This window comes from Micromys minutus (assembly GCF_963924665.1).
Source record: "Micromys minutus genome assembly, chromosome: 10".
NCBI lineage: Eukaryota > Metazoa > Chordata > Mammalia > Rodentia > Muridae > Micromys > Micromys minutus.
Genome location: NC_137979.1, coordinates 41,518,427 through 41,539,585, shown reverse-complemented (window position 1 = coordinate 41,539,585; position 21,159 = coordinate 41,518,427). Strand labels below are relative to the sequence as shown.

At 53.2% G+C, this 21,159-nt stretch overlaps 1 protein-coding gene across 30 annotated transcripts in view; it reads left to right on the top strand.

Annotated features, from left to right (window-relative positions):
* Window positions 1-3,955: 3,955 nt before the first annotated feature.
* The window catches only part of CACNA1G (calcium voltage-gated channel subunit alpha1 G), a gene marked incomplete at both ends in the record, with an annotated part of 63,663 nt that continues 46,459 nt past the window's right edge, over window positions 3,956-21,159 (top strand). For 29 of the 30 annotated variants that reach the window (XM_080922965.1, XM_080922962.1, XM_080922952.1 and 26 more), the window contains 9 exons: window positions 3,956-4,190; window positions 11,366-11,499; window positions 11,636-11,769; window positions 12,075-12,172; window positions 14,063-14,222; window positions 15,195-15,495; window positions 15,662-15,754; window positions 17,650-18,433; window positions 20,141-20,517. In XM_080922965.1, the coding sequence (XP_080779091.1) occupies window positions 3,956-4,190; window positions 11,366-11,499; window positions 11,636-11,769; window positions 12,075-12,172; window positions 14,063-14,222; window positions 15,195-15,495; window positions 15,662-15,754; window positions 17,650-18,433; window positions 20,141-20,517 (2,316 nt within the window). The remainder of the gene's footprint in view (window positions 4,191-11,365; window positions 11,500-11,635; window positions 11,770-12,074; window positions 12,173-14,062; window positions 14,223-15,194; window positions 15,496-15,661; window positions 15,755-17,649; window positions 18,434-20,140; window positions 20,518-21,159) is intronic. The other variant, XM_080922957.1, reaches the window with a different exon arrangement.

The following is a 21,159-nucleotide window of genomic DNA, read 5'->3' as shown; positions in this document are numbered from 1 at the left end:
GTCCCTTCCACTAGTAGCCAGCAACAGGGCTGAGGTATCTTGTAAATAGATTCAGAAGGAATTACTTCTCCCAGAAAGGCTGGACTCTCCAACATACAGGCTAACATGACCGTTACTGGATATGGAGTTGATTGAAAAGTCCCACAACATCTCCTCCTCTTGGCAAGTGCCACCTTACCCTCAGCAGGACAGTGTTGGGAAGCTAGAGACTCATGGATTATTGATTTGGGAATTATTTATCATTGCATTTCTCTGAGCCCCAGATTCTTTAACTGAGCAATGGCAGTTTCATCCAATTCCCAGAGATATGGAGGTCACCAAATGGTTGCAGCAACTCCCAAGTGAAGAGTACCACAAGTGGGTGATTTATATTGTTCTTAAGAGAACTAGCAGTCAGCATGGAAGGGGCAAAAGCCAGAAGGCTGAAGGGTCTGGAGGGTCTTGCTGAGCAAGGAACATACGAGATACTCTAGCGATCGCCCAAGAGAGTTTGGAAGTCTAACTTGGTGGGAAAACAGAGGCACAAATAAAAGATTTTTCCTCTTCCTCTTCCATTTCCTGGTCTTAAATCATTCAACCAAAAACATTTTTTATTGTACAGAATAGAGTTTATTCAGGTCATGGGGGAGTTAAGAGGGTAGTAGAGGCAGAGAGAGAGAGAAAAGAGGAATAAAATAGAGAAGTAGAGGAATAGAGGCCGGCCATGAGCATGTGAAGAGAGAGGGGGAAGGGAATGGAGAGAGGAGGGCAAGGGGGCAAGAGCCAAAAACATGTTCTTTCACTAAGTGCCCACTATGTATCAGACACTAGGCTAGAACATGCAGCAGAGAACACAGCCTAGGGCAGAGAGAGAAGTCTATACTCATTGTCCCTGCTCAGGCTTTGTAATGGGAGGTCTCCCACCTTTGGCTGGTTCAGTACTGTGTCTTCAGCATTTTGGTACCTATCAGCCACTGCTAAAGACCTCTAGAAAGGAATCCAGTAGGAGGGGTGGTGCCAGAACTGAGCCTTGGAGCACCAGAGTGCAAAGCTTCCTATCTTCTCTTGCTTTGGTCCTCCCTTCCCCCACTCAGGTAGCAGATACAGTCCCCTGATGCCTAGGCTGTCCTAGATGATGAATTTTCCTAAGGTTGCAAACCCAGGGAAGTAGGTCTCAATTTCTCCAGCTGATGCCTGCTTGACTCTTTTCTTGGTATGTTTCAGAGCAGGGCAGCCCGAGAATGAAGAGGCAGAGTCTCTAACCACTGGAGAACTGTGGGGCTAGGCAAGCCTCTGGCCTCATATAGCTCTCTGCTTTAGAGACTGGGTTATAAGAGTTCCTACTTCTGGCTGCCAACCCTAAGATGGTGCTCAGAAGGGCAAACCCACTTGCTAGACTGAGGAGAAACAGGAGGGAGGAAAGAAGATGTCAGATTCTAAAAGCAAGCCAGAAATAGTCCCTCTATCCCAGAAGAGGGCCCCGAGTTCAAGATTGGCTCCTCACACTCAGAATGAGAGCAGACTCCCTCCAGGAGAAACAGGCACTTAGGGGATATGCTCATTAGCATGAAATGCAAATAGGTCTGGCCTCATTTGCACAACTCAATGCTGGGATTTGGCAAAAGGGCAACCAGGAAGGTGACAGCACCGCAGCGGCTCTGCCCTCTTCACCCCATCTTGGCAACTGGCCATAGTGGGAGCTGACACAGCCCCAAACCCATGTCATGGTGCCAGGAGGCCTCCGGAGGATGTGTGGGTGGTGCAACTTTGTCAGGGAAGAACGCCTGGGGATCAGGGGCTGCAGGAGGTGATCTGGTCCATCCCTCAGCCTCCACCCCCACCCCGGCAGTGGCTGGTGCCACTCCTGAGTCTACCAGGACTATGGATCCTGTCCTTCCACCATATACATCCTACACAGGTTGTAGAGACGTTCTCCCTTCGTCTAACATATGTGCTCCCCCTCCTCCCCTCCACATCACATTCATAACATAACACCGGTGGCGCTCGGTTCTCTGGCACCCACAGCCTTTTGGAGGCTGTGAGGGAGATAGAGTCGACTGAGCCCCTGAACATAGGACGATGAGGCTGGGCGAAACCCAGGGCTTCCATTTGCCTGTACACGCCTGGGAAGCACATAAGCACCAGCACCACTCCCTGTACAGTGCTGGAGAAAAGTTAACCCCAGGAAGCATTTATCTCCCAGACACCCATTTCTCTTAAGCCCTATTGGGAATCGATGGGGGAAACTGAGGCACGGAGTGGAGTTTTGCAGGATGAAGTTGGTAAAGCTCAGCTCTAGGTGTCATTCCTTACAAACAACATTTAAGGCCCACAGTGGCCTTCGCAGGATGTTCCCACTTTGGGGCTACAGGGTCTCCATAGTCTGGTGCCACGTCTGGAGGCTATGCTTTTCCAGCATGAAGCCCCTGAAGGGATTCTCCAACCTTCAGAGATCTCTAGAAGCAGATGATGCTCAGCCCATCAGTGAGAAGACCTGTGGGGTTCAGGTTAGGCTAGGGTCAACGTCTTAGAAGTGAACCAGATACCTGGACCAGCAAACCTAAGAGGCTGGTGGGAAACACTCCCAGACCACGCCCACCTCTACCTTTCTAGCTATGCCTACTTTTCCCAAACAGAACCCTTCCAGCCTGAAACACTTGACTCTTCTTCCCTTTCCCCAGTCTGACTCTCAGGTTCAAGCAGAGGGTGGGTTATTAACCAGGTGGAGAGTCGGATTTAGCTGTGGGATCCCTAAATCCTGTCTCCCTTCTTTCCCAGTCCTGCTTAAACCAAGGTTCTGACTTCTGGCTGCTGTCCAATTTGAGGGTCCTGGACAAAAGATGTCAGAGACCCGTAGGGCTACTCCAGGACTCCATGCCAAATACTTTGATTTCTCGAGACTCCCTCCTAGGGGAGTCCCAAAGACCCCAGAGGCCAATAGGAAAGTGGGTTCGGTCTGGACAGTCGTCTGATTGGACCCAGCCTTCGGGAGCGAACCCAGGGGCAAGAGGAGGGTAGAAAGGCGGTCCTGGTTTTGGGGTGGGAACCGGATTCCAGCTGTGGTTCTCCCCCCCCCAGCACCCCCTCCCGCACTGGCACGGCGGTCGACCAATGGAAGGGTGGCTCTGGACCGGTGATGCACGGCGATTGGCTGTGAGGTTGGCTGGGGAAAGGCGGGGCCGAGGCTTGAAGTTGGAGTGAGGGATCCAGCTGTGGTGTGCGCCGGGCTCCTCGCCGCCGCTTTCGCTCGTTCTCTCGCTCCGCGTCTCGGCCGGAGGAGGAGGCAGTGGCGCCGGCGACAGCTACGGCAACGGCAGCCACGGCGGCGGCGGTGGCGACATCTCCGCCTCCACCCCCGCCCGGGACGGCCCCCCACGGTCTCCCCGCCCCTCCCGGTCCTCTAGCCCTCCGCGGGGCGGAGGAAGGAGACGGCCCCCACCCCCTCCAAACCCACCCCCAAAGAGATCCCTCCTCCCCTCCCCCCCTCACCGTCTCTGGCGCGTAGCCGGGACGATGCTGACCCCTTAGATCCTGCTCCAACTGCGCCGAGCGAAAAGGGGGCGCCCCTCTCCGGACCCCCGCCCTCCACCGGGTGGCCCCTTTTTTTCCTCCTCCTCTTCTCGGGGGCTGCTTCGCCAAAGGTAGCGCTTATTCAGGCAACCGGAGCCTGGGCGCGAAGCGAAGAAGCCGGAACAAAGTGAAGGGAAGCCGACCGGCTAGTCGGGGAGCCCCCGAGAACCCAGGGGAAACGGGACTCTCGCCAGGCGGGGCTTCCCTGCGACCCAGCGCCCCGCGGGCAGCATGCCCCTGAGGGCAGGGGGAGCTGAGCTGAACTGGTCCTCCTGGGGGCTCAGCAAGCTCTCTAGAGCCCCCCACATGCTCCCCCACCGGGGTCCCCCGGTTGCGTGAGGACACCTCCTCTGAGGGGCTCCGTTTGCCCCTCTTCGGACCCCCCGGGGCCCCGGCTGGCCAGAGGATGGACGAGGAGGAGGATGGAGCGGGCGCCGAGGAGTCGGGACAGCCCCGGAGCTTCACGCAGCTCAACGACCTGTCCGGGGCAGGGGGCCGGCAGGGGCCAGGGTCGACGGAAAAGGACCCGGGCAGCGCGGACTCCGAGGCAGAGGGGCTGCCGTACCCGGCGCTGGCCCCGGTGGTTTTCTTCTACTTGAGCCAGGACAGCCGCCCGCGGAGCTGGTGTCTCCGCACGGTCTGTAACCCATATCCTTCGGGGCACCGCGATGGGCCGGACTAGGGGGTCCACAGGGGGGCGGGCCGTGTTGCCAGAGGGGATCGAAAGCCAGGTGAGTTGGAGAAGTGAGCCTGGACTGTGAACAGTTGAGTGGGGGACTGCTAAGAAGGGGAGGGGGCGTCTGAGTAGAAGCAGAGACTGGTGGGTACCCCAGACGAGCCCCACCTCCGAATACACACACCTCAGTCTTCCTTGGGCGGGGGTGAGGGGTGGAGGGTTGAAATCTAAGAAAAGAGAGGAGGAGAGGTGACCCTCTGGTAAGCAGCTGGATGCTCTACAGATGTGGGCAGAGGAGGGTCGTCATCCTCCAGATGTGGACAGCTTCAGGAACCTGGGTTTTCTACTCCGCCAGCCCGCCCGCCGCGGGTTAGCGAGCTGGGTTTGGTTTTCGAGTTTGGGGGCAGGGGTGGAGAGGAAGCTGCGGGGACGGAGGAGGGGAGACCGCAATCTCCTGGGGTTTCCTTATGCCCCCGCCCCAAAGTTTGCGGCTGATTCTAGGGTCCAGTCCCCCGACCTAGTCCTTAAGACTGAGGTTTTTACTGACCTAACGGGAAACGGGGGTGGGGGCAGGTCCTGTCCCCCCAGAACCCTCCCAATCCGCGGGTTGGAGGCACAACAAGGAGATTTCGGCGGCGGCTGATGTCAGGGGTGCAGAATGAGAACAAGATGTGGTGAAGGGGGAGCTGTCTGCCCCCAGAGCTGGACTGGAGCCCCTTTCAGAGAGAGCCCAATGCGGCCAGCGCCCTCCCCACCTCAATTCTTTATCTGATGTTGAGTGCTAAGGTTGGGTTGGGGAGTTTTGTGCTGGATTTTTTTTCTGGGGGGGGGATACTGACAAAAGCTCCGGCAAGTGGGGGATGGGATTAAGCTCGTCCACACTACGCCTCCCCTTTTACAAATCAGAGTATTCGGGCTGATGGCAGACCAGGTACGGGAAACCGCAGTCCTCTGAAAGTGTTGGGGGGGGACCAGGAGACTGCCAGTGTGTTCATTAAGGAGGGCTGAGGTCGAGCTCCCCAAGCCTACTCTGTGGATGGGTTTTGGGAGCGCATGCCCAACATTCCAGGCAGATGAATTTTGATCCTCACCCTCACCTCTAATTAGCCTAGCATGGTCAGGGAACCCCTGGTCCTCTAAAACCCTTAGCACAAAGCACTTACTGGTTTGACTGACGCCCATCTCTGGGGTACCGGAAAGGTGGGGGCTGGCTGTATGGCTATCCCAATAACCTACAGCTTCTTCTGATTCTCTTCTTCTAGCCCAGAGGTTCTCTGAGAGTCAGGTTGGGAGACCCCAGATTTACCCTGTAGCCCCTGAGAGCCTTAGTCCGGCTCTGCTTTGGAGCACAGGGGCATTGGAAAGCTTGGTGCCGCCCTCTGCGGCCGCTGCCTCTAGTGCGCAAAGCAGGACATAAGCTGAGTCCCCCACCCTCTGCTCTACACTCTGAGTCTTTGAGGAGCTCCTCTCAGCACCACTCCCAGTCCTTTGCCCCTTCCCTCCTTTCTCTCTGAACCGAAGAAAGGAGAGTAGGGGCTCTGAGGACTGTGGTCTCCCTAACTGCTATCTTGAATTATGAGTCTCCATCCCAAGGTCTCCTTCTCGGTGACAGAGTTGGAGACGAGAAAAGAAGCCCTCCTCTCCACTCCTAACCACACTATGAATGGGAACCCCCAGTAGTTCCTATTTTCTCTTTTTTGGGGAGTCTTAGGGGTAACTGGGACATCTTGTCATCTCTCCCTTCAAGCACCCCCTAAAAACAGATCTTTTGGCAAATGTCTCTGCCCACTTGCCCTACCCCAGGTGGAGGACCTGGAGGTAAATATTTCTCTGGAAGGAAATAAGTGACCAGGCTTGCAGCATGGAAGAGAGGTGAGAGTCTGGTGTTAATCCTGAGATTAGAGGACCAGGCCCAATCTGGGGAGCCATGTGTGGTCTTGGGTGTGTAGCACCTAGCTAGCTGAATATGCTGAGAACAATTTCTCAGTAAAGGGGGCTGCCTGGACTTTTACCCCCATTTCCTATCCAACCCAAGTCACAAGTGTATTTCCACTGCCAGAGAAGGACTCTAAACTGCCCCCGAGCCTTAACCCTCTCCGTTCTCTTTTTGGTATCTGCAAGGCTTCTGTTGGCTTCAGGAGTCCCCAATATAGGTCTCGAAGACATTGGTCCTAAGGGACCAGACGGGCTTCCCCTCCCCAGTTAACTGAAGCTAGTTAGTCTTTTCCTCGACATATTTTTCTTGGCCCTTCTCTTGTGGCCTCCTTAAAAGGCCAGATTTACTGGAGTGGAGATCTAGGTGTAGGTATGAAGTAAGTGTGTGTGTTTGTGTGTGTGTGGTGTGTTGTGTTGTGTGTGTGTTGTGTGTGTTATGTGTGTGTGTATGTGAGTGTGATGTGTGTGTGTGGTGTGTTGTGTTGTGTGTGTTATATGTGTGTGTATGTGTCTGTGATGTGTGTGTGTTGTGTGTATGTTGTGTTGTGTGTGTTATATGTGTGTTGTGTGTGTGTGTTGAGTGTGTGTGTTGTGGAGGGAAGAAGGAGGAAGGACACGAAAGTGTATGTTTCTGTACTGGGGTAATTAGGAACCTGGTCCTAACCATCTCCCTGGCAGGCCACTGCTTCCCAGGTTACAGGGGAATGCTGGCCTTTGCAGTGTGTTTCTTACAGTGTGAGGGCGTGCGGTTCCCCTCCCGGGAAGGAGTTCCTGAGCATTCCCTCTCGGGTTGTTGTGTCACATCTGGAAGTTTGTGTAGGAGTTTCTCCAAGCTCAGAGCCCAGCACAGCTTTTTCTCATTTGGAAATCACAGGCTGGCATTTGGGATGGAGGAGTGGGAGGGGGGCCAGAGAAGGAGAGGGGAGCCTGCCAGGAGTTGGGGGGAAGAGAAGGGGGAGGCCTGAGAGACAGGAGTCCTAATGGCTTCCAGAAGTGAATGTGAGTGTGGGACTGTATGCCACTGTGTGTGTCCAAGTGTGTGTCTCTAGAAGGGAGGAGGCCTAGGAATTTCTGTAGTCTTCTTTGCCATTGTCCCAGTGCCCCAAGGCTTCCGATTCTTCATTGGGTCCTTGGGGAGGGAGGGAGGGAGGGAGAGAGAGACAGAGAGACAGAAAGAGACAGAGAGAGAGAGAGAGGGAGAGAGAGAGAGGGAGAGAGAGAGAGAGAGAGAGAGAGAGAGAGAGAGAGAGAGAGAGAGAGAGAGAGCAAGCACATAAGGGGGTTGCTTGAATCTCATATATTCTCTTGTCCCATTTCCAAATCCTGGACCATCCAGAAAAGATTCTGGGGAGAAGAGCTGGGCAGATATTAAGTGGAACTGGGGTGGGGTAGAGCATCTTGGGTAATCTGTCCCAGATTCTTTCTTCTTCTGGGTCATATAGACTCCTCTGCACATATTCTGTTCCACTGCTGGGGGACTCCCCATCACCCCTAGTGCCAGTTGGAGCCATTCCTGGGATCACCCCTCCACCCTGCCCCCCCCTTCTGCTGCTCTCGCCCTAGCTTTCACCCCGCCCATCCTGCCTTAGCTGGGATGGCGACAGACACACTGCTCACACACGCACAAGCGCACACATACGCGCACACACAGGCGCACACACTCACAGCAGTCACAGAGTTTGAATCAGATTTCTGGCCTATTTCCCCTCTCAAAGATTCCAGTGGCCCTCTCTCATGTGTCTCTGTGTCTCCTGTCTCTGTCTCTGGGTGGGGCTGGCTGCCTTTCGGGCAGGCTTCAGTTTTCAGTTCAGTTGGAACCCTCTTTCCCCACACACCCACACATTGGAGCTGGGGGCGCATAGGGAAAAAGGATAGTTAACAGGATGGGGCCATTGTTGGGGATTCCCCTTTTCTGAAGAAAAATAAATGAGCACAGGCCATTAAACTAAATCCCTGAACGTTTTCCACTCTGGGGAGCATTGGATCTCATAGACTACCAACCTTTTGGTGGGGTGGGTGAAGCAAGGACCTGTGCCCATCCCCCAACTCTCACTAGAAGGCCAGAATTCCTGGGTCCAGGCCAATTTCCTCCTCAGTTCTTAGTCTCACATTTCCAGACTTCTGGGAGGGAGAGAGGCAGCTAGAAGGCCTGCTTGCAGTCTGGGTTCACACCCTGGGCCCAGGGCCTTAGATCTCTAGTTGCCAATAATGTAGGCAAAAAGCTCTATCTAGATAAAAAAAACGTATGGAGAAGACTCATTTGTGGATATAACATGCTCTATTTCCCTCTCCAAGGAAAGAGAGGAGGGGGAGGGATGGTAGAGAGGTCTGCTTCTGCCATTCTCTCTTTCTCTGCTTTTGATGATGGGTTGTGGGGAGGAGAAGGATCCTCCCCTCTCCTGCTCCCACCCTTTGGGATCCACTCCAGCCCGGACAGTCACCATAGCAACAGTAGACATGTGACCGCACAGGTCTCTCATAGTCACTATGGCAACCAGTGTCCCCGTTCCCTTGGTTACCATGGGGATCTGTCACATGGTTTCCCCCCCCCCAACCTGATAACCTGTGGGTCTCCCTGCTTCTCTTTCCTTGCATAAGGACAAGAGAGCAGTCTGGATAAGGGGAGAGACTGTGTAAGGGGGTGGGGGTTGTCTCTTCAGTTACCATGGCAACAAATCCACACCTCCTGGTGACACATTCTCTTGTTGTTATGGCAACAGAAGAACATCACACAGTGACATACTGCCATGTTGCCAAGGAAACAAGCCCCACCCTGAGAAGGGTGAAAGACCCCCTCCTTTAGATATTCCTCTACTCAGATTGTTCTAGATTCGCCTGTCCTTCTATACTTATCTACAGAGAAGGAAAAGACAGAGTGCAAGGGATGTGCCTGGTGCAGGCTGGATTGCCGTGGGGCCCAGAGAAGGGGATTTTGGTTCAGAGCCAGATATGGGATTGTGTTGGGGTAGGTTCTGACTGTCAGAGGCACCAGACTGGGTCTGTCTGGGACAGAAGAGGGACTCAGCTTCTCCATAGGTCAATTCTGTTCCTCCTTACATCACTGTCATGAGTTTGTCACTGTTCAGGGTTTCAGGAAAACATGAATGGGGAGGCACATCTGGCTTCTAGATAGGCAGATGACTGACTGACAGACACAGTGGCTCATTCATTGATTCTTGCTGTGCACTGATCATTTGCTCTGGACTGCATATTACACTGGACTTCGTAGTGTGGCTGCTGTAACGGATTTGCAGAGACTTCTTACCTGCCAGAAGCCTGTAGCCAAGCATATGGGTGACTTAACTGGACAGAGTCACTGTCGTTGGATATCCAAATAGATACCCTGGAGCCCTTGTCCCCCAACAGTGTTCTCAAGGGCCCCTCCTAAGCCCTGTCTCTCCTGGAGAGGAGAATGGGCTAGCTTGGGGGAAACAGACCAGTTATTAAGGGTAATTGTGTCCTTTCCTTTCCAAGTGGTGGCTTCCTCTTTTTCCCCCCTTTTCCAGAGTGACCCCTGGCTGACCCCCATTCTGGAGAGAGATCCACCAGCTACACTCAGGGCTGCAGTCAGGAAAATGGCCTTGTAGACACTCTTTTAGTTACCCCTCTCACCTACTAAACCACTTTAAACCCAGGATTTAAAGAAGTTGTTTTTTTTTTTTTAACTCTTTTTTTTGTTTGTTTTGTTTTTTTAAATAAATCTTTTGGTTCTTTGAGACAAGGCTCAGCCCTGGCTATCCTGGAACTCATTTTGTAGACCAGGCTGGTTGGAGATCTACCTACCTCTGCCTCCTGAGTGCTGGGATTAAAGGGAAACTGAGACATCTTAGGATTTCTAGGGTGCTAGGAATGTGTGGTGATGGAGAGATGTGCAGCCATGAGCAAAGAGCCTAGCTAAAGAGAATGGGGAAGTCTTCAAGGCGGCTGAGGGAGAAGTCAGGGTTACAGATTCAGCCCAGTGGTGGGGTATAGTGGAGGCCAACTGGGAGGCTGAGTTTTGGTTCTCTGAACCTCCCTGGTCACCTCCTCATGCCTGGTGAAAGCATCCCCATCCCAGAAGCAAGGATAAGACAGGAACAGCCCACAGGCTCTAGACACTGAGTAGATGGCAGGCAACAAGCAGCCACAACCCCTTCTTTTCTAGATTCGTCTCTGGTTTGCTCTTTCTACCTCACTCCTATTTTTCCATGAGGAAACTAGGCTGTTTGGCTCTATATCTGTGGGGTCCAAGGCCTGGAACCTTCCTTAGATCATCATGTACATTCTAATGTCAACCACTCTACAGAACTCATATAGAAAGGTTCGGGATTTAGAAATAATTCCCTCTGCTCCTACCTGCTTGGGTTTAGAAGGTACAGGAGGTATGGTGACAGCTTGGTGACATTGTGTCCCCTCTGCATAGCTGAAGCTTGTACCCAGAGCAGGCTCTGGCGTGGGGGGGGGGGAGTAGTTTCTATCCAAAAGGCACGGATGTGACTATAGACTGAGGACTTTGAGAAGCCGGGCAGCTGGTGGTTGGACAGAGAGCCTGGGCTCCGGTGAAGTGTTGGGGGTGAGGAGGGGGTTGAATCTGTGGGCCTTCTTATCTGGTACCAAGGCTCTCATGAGTTCCTGCCTGCCTGGGTGTTTGTAGTGAAGGGAAAGTGACAGAGTAGACCCTAAGCCTGGAAGCCTCGGTCTCATCCTGGCGTCTTGAGCAACTCAGGCACATGACTTGGCTTCAGCTCTCTGGGTCTTGCTGTCCTTGGGTTGCGGGGAATAGAATGATCTACCCTGGATGCTTCACAGGGCTGTTGTGAGCAGCCTTCCTTCGTCGTCGTCGCATTGTGTGAAAGTGCGTGGTAAACCGTAAGGCAGGCTTAATCCGACTGTAGGTTTGTGTAACACATTCGCATACATTATCTCACTTGCTTCTCACATCTATCCGGCGAGTGAGGAGGATGAGATTCACAGAAGACTCACGGAGCCTGGCATTTCCACACGAACAATCGATGCTGTTCCCTACACGGCTTGTGCAAACAGCCAGGGCAGTCATGGTGTGCTCTACCTTACAAATGAGGAAGATGGGATCAGAGAGATAAAAGACCTTCCATCACACTTCTTGTGTTTCCAAAGTCTGGAATGTGTGTGTGTGGGGGGTGTTAATTGACAAGTAGCAAGCATTAGTATGCCCTGGGAGGGTCGGTCTACTCAGGCTCTGGATAGCTGTTTCCTTGACACTTGATACTTGGTTCGAGCGAATCAGTATGCTGGTCATTCTTCTCAACTGTGTGACTCTGGGTATGTTCAGGCCATGTGAGGACATTGCCTGTGACTCCCAGCGCTGCCGGATCCTGCAGGTGAGTGTGTGTGTCTCTTAGATACCTTAATATCTTCTGTTCTACCAGAAGCCCTGGTCCCACTGGTGGGCTCTGGGTGAGGTGGGTGTGTTCCCCCAATCTCCTCAGTTTCTTCAGCCCCTCCCTTCCACTTTAGGCCTTCGATGACTTCATCTTCGCCTTCTTTGCTGTGGAAATGGTGGTGAAGATGGTGGCCTTGGGCATCTTTGGGAAGAAATGTTACCTGGGAGACACTTGGAACCGGCTTGACTTTTTCATTGTCATTGCAGGGTGAGGCCTTGAGCTAGGGAGGGAGAGTAGTGGGCAAATCCCCTGCCTCTCTGACTGTCCGCTCAGCCAAGCCTGCCTTCCTGCAGTGCCGTGGCCTGCCCTCTGAATCCCAGTCTTCCTTTGGGGTCAGGGGAGACTGTCGTTGCTTTGGGGGCCCCTGCCCCCTAGACAGAGAGCTGATCTTCAGCCTTCAGTGACAGAGTCCTAGGTCCTTCTGCCACCTCACAGCGGGATTCTTCACTAGCCTCTTTCACATGGAGTTGGCCTCAGACTCAAAGGGCCTCCTTCCTGGCCCCTCCCCACAGGATGCTGGAGTATTCGCTGGACCTGCAGAACGTCAGCTTCTCTGCAGTGAGGACAGTCCGTGTGCTGCGACCGCTCAGGGCCATTAACCGGGTGCCCAGTGAGTGACCCCTTAATCCTCACCCCTGGACAGAGGGCCCTCAGAGGAAATGTGGCACAGACATCATGACCTGACCATTTGAAGCTGAGACAGACAAGGGCTCAGTAGGGACCCAGTCAGAGCCCCTAGCCTTGGTGGTATCACTAGCAAAGCTACCTGGGAAAATCTCCACCCCACTTCTTTCAGCCATGCTTCAGACAGAATCTTAGAAACACCTCAGATGACCCCTTTCTAGGGGAATAAAGGTTGGTGGGAGACTAGTGGAGGGCTGTCAGACCTGTAGGAGGGGACACAAAGTGCTAGTGGCCCTCTTTCAAGATAAGACCACTCTATGCCTTACCCTTCGGCCGTGCTTGCGTTTCCCCCCTCCCCCAATCCCTTTCCAACTCTTGCAGTGATTGCTGGGACCATTATCTAAATTAAACCGCATTGGTTTCTGGAGCCAGCAAAGGTTTGGCAGCTCCAGCTCCCTTGCCGTTCTGCCCCTCCTTCTTTGCAGCCCCCCCTTTGCAATTCCTCAACCTATACATGATGCAGATGGTCCCTACTGGGGCCTCAGGAGGGCACTGTGCCTGACTTTATGCCTGATGCCGCAGTAGCCATGTTGAGTGTGCGTGTGCGTGTGCGAGTGTGTGTGTGTGTGCGTGTGTGTGTGTGTGTGTGTGTCTGTGTGTGTGTGTGTGAAATGCAGTTATCTCTGAAAGGGAAGAACTGCTGAGTGAGCCTGGGGTGGGGCATGATGCTTGGTGCTAACTGGTATCCAGAAGAGGGGCGTGGCTGGCCTCTCTCCCAGGTGACAGCTACTAGATTTATAGACCTCAGACTAACCACTGCTGTAATTCCCTTAATGCAAGCCCTGAGGAATTGATCTCAATTGGATCTCTGAGGAGCTGAAGGGGGTGGGAAGTACTGAGGGGGAGGAGGACCCACTACAGAAGGTGGCTGTAGCATTGGGAAGGTTAATCCGTTGCTGGTTTCCTGTTGTTTAGAACCTTTGCCCTAGAAAGAGCAGGGCTCACACAGGGCACTTTGGGGGTCAAATGGGCCACTGGAGATCCGTCGGTTTGACAAGGGCTTAGGAGCTCTGAGTCTTCTGAAGGCTGGTTCAAGTATTTGGGCTATTGTGTACTGGACCTGGAGTAAGGAAGGCGAGTGGGTCCCTAACAGGTCTTTTATTTAGGGTTGGGGTTAGTGGCCTTGACCCTGGAGGGAGGAAATATTCCCCAAAAGATAGTTATGTCTTTTCAGACCCTGATGTCAGGATCAGGACCCAGTGTGAAACAGAAACAGAGAACACAGATGCAGGGCGAGGGGCTGGGGGCGGGCTTAGAAACTTAGTTAAGTACTGTCATCTTGTCTGCCTCTAGCCTCCCAGAGGGGCCATCATTTAGGAAGGTCAGGTGACTGTGTCTAGTGAGAGAAGGAAGTGGGAGGTGTGTATGTGTGTGTCTGCCTGTGCTTTGGGGAGCAGGATTTGGAAGCACAAAAACCCAAATTTAAGTCCTAGCACCTACATTTAGCAGCTCTCATCCTGAGCAACTCACGTCACTTCTGTGAGCCTCAGACTTCTCATCTGTAAATTGGGGGTGATGTTATCAGTCCCATGGTGACACCCGGAGAGTGAGATGGGACTCAGAACTTGGGAGGGCTTTGGAAACCACAGTTTCTCCAGATAGGTGGTGGTGGTACCATACAACAGTTAATATGGGTGGACCAATGGGGTTCAAGGGCTGCCTGGGAGAGTTAGGGGTATCTGCCAGTCTCCCCTCAGCTTGAGTTGGTCCTTCACAGCATCCCCACTGGACGCTCTTGGGGAAGACTGTGAGCTTGTATCACACAGCCTAGCTGGGGACACGCTGGAGCCCCAGCGTGGCTCTTCTGTTCCCACAGGCATGCGCATCCTCGTCACTTTGCTGCTGGATACCTTGCCTATGCTGGGCAATGTCCTGCTGCTCTGCTTCTTCGTCTTTTTCATCTTTGGCATCGTTGGTGTCCAGCTGTGGGCAGGGCTGCTTCGAAACCGATGCTTCCTCCCTGAGAATTTCAGCCTGTGAGTAGTGGAGCCGGTGGGTGATGGATTGGGGAGCTGTGGGCCTCTCTTCGTCCCTGGCTTCCTGTTGCCGTGGATGTACGTGGTCTCATATCTGGCATTCATCTCTCATTCGACCAACCTGGGGCATTTTAAAGTCTGGTGCCCAGGAACTTCTTCCAGAAAATTCCCCATTGCCTTGGACTTAGGCATTTTAAAAGCCCCACCCCCACAGAAGCCAGCCACAGAGTGCACGTCTTAATCTCAGAACCGGAGACGAAGTTTGGGTGGATCTCTGTGAGTTTCAGGCTAGCTTAGTTGTTTTCATAGTTCCAGGCCAGACAACAATGTATAAGAAGTGAGACCTTATATCATTTATCACTGTGTCACTTGTCATCTATGAGTCACTTGTCACTACATAGCTGAGACCTTGCTTTAAAATAAAGAGAGAGAGAGGAAGGAAGGGAGGGAGGGAGGGAGGGAGAAAGGAAGGGAGGGAGGGAGGGGGCAGAGGGAGGGAGAGAAGAAGGAAGGAAGGAAGGAAGGGAGGGAGGGAGGGAGGGAAGGGGCAGAGGGAGGGAGAGAAGAAGGAAGGGAGGGAGGGAGGGGGCAGAGGGAGGGAGAGAAGAAGGAAGGAAGGAAGGAAGGGAGGGAGGGAGGGACGGAGGGAGAAAGGGGGCAGAGAGAGGGAGAGAAGAAGGAAGGGAGGGAGGGAGGGAGGGAAGGAGGGAGGGAGGGAAGGAGAAAGGAAGGGAGGGAGGGAGAAAGGAAGGAAGGAAGAGGGCAGAGGGAGGGAGAGAAGAAGGAAGGAAGGGAGGAAGAGAAAAAGAATGAAACGGGGCAGAGGGTGGGAGGGAGAGAAGAAGGAAGGGAGGAGGGAAGAAGGAAGGAAAGGAGGGATGAGGGAGGGGAGGAAGTAGGTAGAAAAGAAGCATCAGTCTCCTTGAGAGCTGTCTTACTTGGTTTCTCTGTTGTCTCCCCCTCCCCCTGCAGCCCCCTGAGCGTGGACCTGGAGCCTTATTACCAGACAGAGAATGAGGATGAGAGCCCCTTCATCTGCTCTCAGCCTCGGGAGAACGGCATGCGATCCTGCAGGAGTGTGCCCACACTGCGTGGGGAAGGAGGTGGTGGCCCACCCTGTGGTCTGGACTATGAGGCCTATAACAGTTCCAGCAACACCACCTGTGTCAACTGGAACCAATATTATACCAACTGCTCTGCAGGCGAGCACAACCCCTTCAAAGGCGCCATCAACTTTGACAACATTGGCTATGCCTGGATCGCCATCTTCCAGGTGGGGCCACATGGGCCCTGGGGTGTTGCCCAGAACAGTCACAGGGAGTGACTTGGGAGTGCTCATCCTCGGGGTTAGGGTGGTGGTTAGGGTAGTGGAACAGATGGGAGGAGGCTTTAGTGGTGCCAGCCAGAGTCAGCCATCTATCTCTCTTGCCTCTCCACAGGTCATCACACTGGAGGGCTGGGTGGACATCATGTACTTTGTGATGGATGCTCACTCCTTCTACAACTTCATCTACTTCATTCTTCTCATCATCGTGAGTGACTCCTTCAACGTTCACGGGAGTGGGGGATCATAGGGACATAGGTGGAGGCTGAGAATAGATGGGAAGTTCTTAGCTCTCAAGTCCCATAGGGTTGCCAGCATCTACCATACTGTGGGAAAGATAACAGGTAAGTCAGGAGAAATCCCAGACCACAAGCCAGACTCTACCACCTGCTACTGTTAGGACTTTTTGTAAGTCACCCTCTTTGAGGCCCCATCGCCACTAACAGCTTCAGATTCTTCACTGGCAAAGTGTGTGTGGGGGGTTCAGATTCTTCACCGGCAAAGTGTGTGTGTGGGGGGGTGTGTTCCCTGGGGGTGCTCGGAAATGGTCAAGTATGGTTCTGTATTTGTGAGCCCTAGGGAAGCCCTGCCAATATTCGGTTGGGAAAGAGAAAGATGTTCGACATCCTGAAACACTTACAAGCGAAGAATCATGCACACCAGATTCCAACCAGTATTAAGAAATACTGAGAGATCTCTCATTCCCCCCTAGCTCTGAAATTCCAGGGCTTAGTGATGGCAGAGAGGACAGGCCAAAGCAGCATTGTTTAATCATTTTAATTGCTAGCACTCATAGCAGATGCTTTCATGGCTACCACTAACAGCTGATATTTATTGAGCATTTACTGTGTGCTTTCTGCACTTCCTGGGGGCTGAGTATTTAATACTCACCACAACCTCGTTGCCACCTTTGTTTTTCAAGCAAGGAAAACTGCTTTCCCTCCTTTATCTGTCCCTACCGTGTCTGAGCTGTGGATCAGTCTTGCCAGGAGGGTTGCCAATGCCGGTGAGGCTGTTCTTCCTTATCCACTCCTGTGAGGTGGGCCTTTCAAGGTCTCTGGCTTCTAAGTGAGAACTCAGAGCTCTAGAGGGTTGGCCACTGGTCTGAGATTACATATGAAGTTGGGGCTAGAGTTGAGATGGTAGCTTCAGGTTCCCGACTCCAAATTCATGTCACCAAGAGGCCAAGGCAGAGCCAGGTGGAGGGTCAGCTACTGAGAGAAAGAGATTAAGAACAAAATTAAGATCACCAGGGACCTGGGACAAGCTTCAGAGAGCTGAGGACAGAATGGCTCTACTCCAGGAGGGAAGAGCGACAGCCTGTAGGCTCTGAGAAAGGGCAGTTCCCTGGACTGCCATCTTTCCCTGGTATGAAAGAATGACCAGGCTTGGAGCAAAGGTTGGTTAGGGACATGTAGCATCCCTGACCATTGCCACAAGGGCGAAGCAGGTACTTCAGGCATCATCTGATAAATTGTTGCCGTCCTCTGGAGTGCTTGGGTGGGGGAGGGGTAGACAGGGACATCAGGGGCCTAGTTTCCACCCTCCCACACACCTCCTGAAAATTCTTCCCAAACAGCTCTCTGGAATCACACTAGTGAAGCTAATTATCATAATTACTAGGACATGAGCTGGGGTGGGGGGAGTCCGCGTTGTTCGCACAAATATCGCCATCGCCTAGGCTTGTTGTCTAAACAACAGGTTACCCAGGGTACAGGGGAAACTGAGGCACAGAGCTGGAGACTGGGGACGGGTTTGTTAGTCTGTAGTCTCCTTTTCAGATGAGGGTACTGACGTTTTGTGGTTAAGAGTCTTACCCAAGGTCACGAAGCAAGAATGGATACAAGGGTTAATCCGGTGGAAGGTTATGTGTTCCCAGTATTGCATCCATTTTTACAGTGTTCTCTTCTAATAAAATTGGGGAGATGCCTTAGGACCCATATGCATACACATTTTAAGTAGGATATTCCTGCAGTAGTGGGATAAGGCTTGGACTGTTGCAAACCCCATGCCTGGCCCCCAAGGACTCTGTTGATTGTGGCAGCTGGCATGGAGTTTCGCTTTTCTTCAGGACATCTCCTCTTTCTGTCCCCACCCCTGCAGGTGGGCTCCTTCTTCATGATCAACCTGTGCCTGGTGGTGATTGCCACGCAGTTCTCCGAGACCAAACAGCGGGAGAGTCAGCTGATGCGGGAGCAGCGTGTACGATTCCTGTCCAATGCTAGCACCCTGGCAAGCTTCTCTGAGCCAGGCAGCTGCTATGAGGAGCTACTCAAGTACCTGGTGTACATCCTCCGCAAAACAGCCCGCAGGCTGGCCCAGGTCTCTAGGGCTGTAGGAGTGCGGGCTGGGTTGCTCAGCAGCCCAGTGACCCGTAGTGGGCAGGAGCCCCAGCCCAGTGGCAGCTGCTCTCGTTCACACCGTCGTCTGTCTGTCCACCACCTGGTCCACCACCATCACCACCACCATCACCACTACCACCTGGGTAATGGGACGCTCAGAGTTCCCCGGGCCAGCCCAGAGATCCAGGACAGGGATGCCAATGGGTCTCGCCGGTTCATGTTACCACCACCCTCTACACCCACTCCCTCTGGGGGCCCTCCGAGGGGTGCGGAGTCTGTACACAGCTTCTACCATGCTGACTGCCACTTGGAGCCAGTCCGTTGCCAGGCACCCCCTCCCAGGTCCCCATCGGAGGCATCTGGCAGGACTGTGGGTAGTGGGAAGGTATACCCCACTGTGCATACCAGCCCTCCACCAGAGATGCTGAAGGATAAGGCACTAGTGGAGGTGGCCCCCAGCCCTGGGCCCCCCACCCTCACCAGCTTCAACATCCCACCTGGGCCCTTCAGCTCCATGCACAAGCTCCTGGAGACACAGAGTACGGGTGAGAGCGTGGGTGGGTGTGCTGGGACCCCACAGTTGGAGGCTGGGTGGTAATTTAGAAGACTAGGAGTCTAAGGACCCAGGGCCCGGTTTCCAGGTTCCCACGCTGCCTCTTGTAGCCCTGGCACCGTCCACCAATCCTGTTACTTCTTTTGAGCCTTACTTATTTCATCCGTTCAAATGGGAGTTATGATTACTGTGTACATTAGGAATAATGAGAGCGGTCACACATGCATACCTACCACGAGCTGCACTCTATGCCTCGGGCCATAACATCTAACCACTGCTGCCCGATGGAGTGCCTGTCACATGCTTTGCAGGCAAGATCTGCTTGAGTTCTCTGGACAGGTTGGTAATAAGCTTCCGGGCACTCTTGCTGTATGCACAAGAGAAAAGGCTAGGAGTCTGACCTCAAGACCATCTGACTCTGCAGCCCACTCTGTGTCCTTTGTCCCAAGGCTCAGCGGGGGAGAAATGGTGTGTGACTGTGGCAGTCTGGTGCCTCACAAGGTGACTGCTGTAAACAGAGAGACCTGAAGCAGGAGCAGCCGGTGCTGAAAGCAGCTAGCCTGTGGGTAGAACTTCTGCGACCTGGGGGAGTAGTAATGCTTGATGCTTGTGGGCGGGCTACCCGGGCAGACACAGCCCGGGGCCTTGTGTTTCAGGGAGGATGCGGTGACAGAAGGTAATGGGATAAGTGAGATGTCCCCTGGGACCAGAAAATGTCACCAAGGAACACAGGGAAAGGTTCTTACGCTAGCTCTCCCACTGGCTGGCCCTGGGTCGTGGGCTAGTCACGTCTCACACGCGGGCTTCCACTTTCCACTGTAGGTGGGTTTGAGACCATCACTACTGTGGGAGTTTACTGATGTCTTGTGGTATACAGATGCATTCTGGAGGAAGGGACGTGTCATTTTGTGCCTACTAGGGATCAGGCCTTGAGTCAAGGACCTCCTCATATGTATCTTAAATGAGTGGTCTCAAAGGTGTCACTAATTTCTTATATCCTGTGACCAAAACAGAGGTTAGATGGACAGGAGATGCCTTGGGGGTATGTCCCTGTGTGTATTCAGAACACACTTGATATACGTATGTGTGCTAGTGTGCATGAAGGATGGGGAAGCTGCATGTGTGTGTGTGTGTAATTGAGGGTGCAAGTGTCTGGGTATGGTGCTCCTTCCTGGTGTGTGCATATGCACATATGTGCGTGGGTCTGGTATAATAAAATTGCACAGCACAAATGTGTTTAGGTATACATGTTTGGTGTATATTTATTGTGTTGTACAAGTAGCATGTGCCCACGATACGTGTGCACAGTATGTCAGTATGTGCATGTAGTATGTGAATATGTGTATCTGCTTTGTGTGAGAAGACATGTGCATGTGTGGGTGGGTCCCAAAGATCCCCTGGGAAATGCTACTCAGCACTGTGTGGGGAGATAGTCTAGGTTCCTGGCAGAAAGCTCTTAAAACATAGGATCTGTACAGGACCACAGAGGACATGGTGGCTACTTCTCTATCTCAATCCTAGGATGCTTAGAAGTGACCATCGATAGGGTACTGGTGACACTGGGGTATTTTGTTATTCAGAAATGTCCCATTCATTAAGTGCCTGGTCATAGGAACCCCAGACTCCCTCCTGCAGGGCCTACATCCCCCTAGGACAGGGAGCTCCCAATGAGCCTCTAACACCTACTTTTTTGTTCCAGGAGCCTGCCATAGCTCCTGCAAAATCTCCAGCCCTTGCTCCAAGGCAGACAGCGGAGCGTGTGGGCCGGACAGTTGTCCCTACTGTGCCCGGGCAGGAGCAGGGGAGCCAGAGTCCGCTGACCATGAAATGCCTGACTCAGACAGTGAGGCTGTGTATGAGTTTACACAGGACGCTCAGCACAGTGACCTCCGGGATCCCCACAGCCGGCGACGGCGGAGCCTGGGCCCAGATGCAGAGCCTAGTTCTGTGCTGGCCTTCTGGAGGTTGATCTGCGACACATTCCGGAAGATCGTAGATAGCAAATACTTTGGCCGGGGAATCATGATTGCTATCCTGGTCAATACACTCAGCATGGGCATCGAGTACCACGAGCAGGTAGGAATGCAGCCCAGGCTGGCTCCAGACAACTGCTTCTTCCCTAGGGTTGGTTCCTCTTTGCAGCTGGGAGAGGGGATGGAGAGATGCAGTGATGGGTGGGGGTTTCTAGCGGGTGAGCACAATGATGATTATTTGTTTTCTGAATGTGGAGGTTGCCCAGACAGGCACAGGTATGTCCTATCTGGGAAGGCTTCTCAGAAGAGGGAGGCTTTATGTGTATATGTAATGAGCACATGGGGTAACAAGCCGCCAGAAGACTTGGGTCTCTTGGTCTCTTCTTTCAGAGAAGGCAAGGCAGGCAAGGGATGTGTTTTCTCAGTTAGTAGAGGGTGACTAACAGGCAGGAGGGCCGTGCAAGTAGACGTAGGAACAGGATGATATTGAGTGGCTATGCTTGAGAGAAAATCAGGGTGCAGCAGGCCAGGCAGTCTCGGCTTGGCCTCAGGTCAGAACCTTGCTGTAAATCAGGGAGGCTCTAGCCAGGCAGCTTGAAATCGGTGAGTGTGAGGAGCTGCTCCAAGGAGGAGGGTGTTTAGTCAGGAGAAGAGGAGGCTCAGCAGGGACGGTGAGCTGTCTTCAAATATTTGGAGGACTGTCATGTGGAAGAGGGAAGCTTGTTCTGTGGGGTGATGGCTGCCA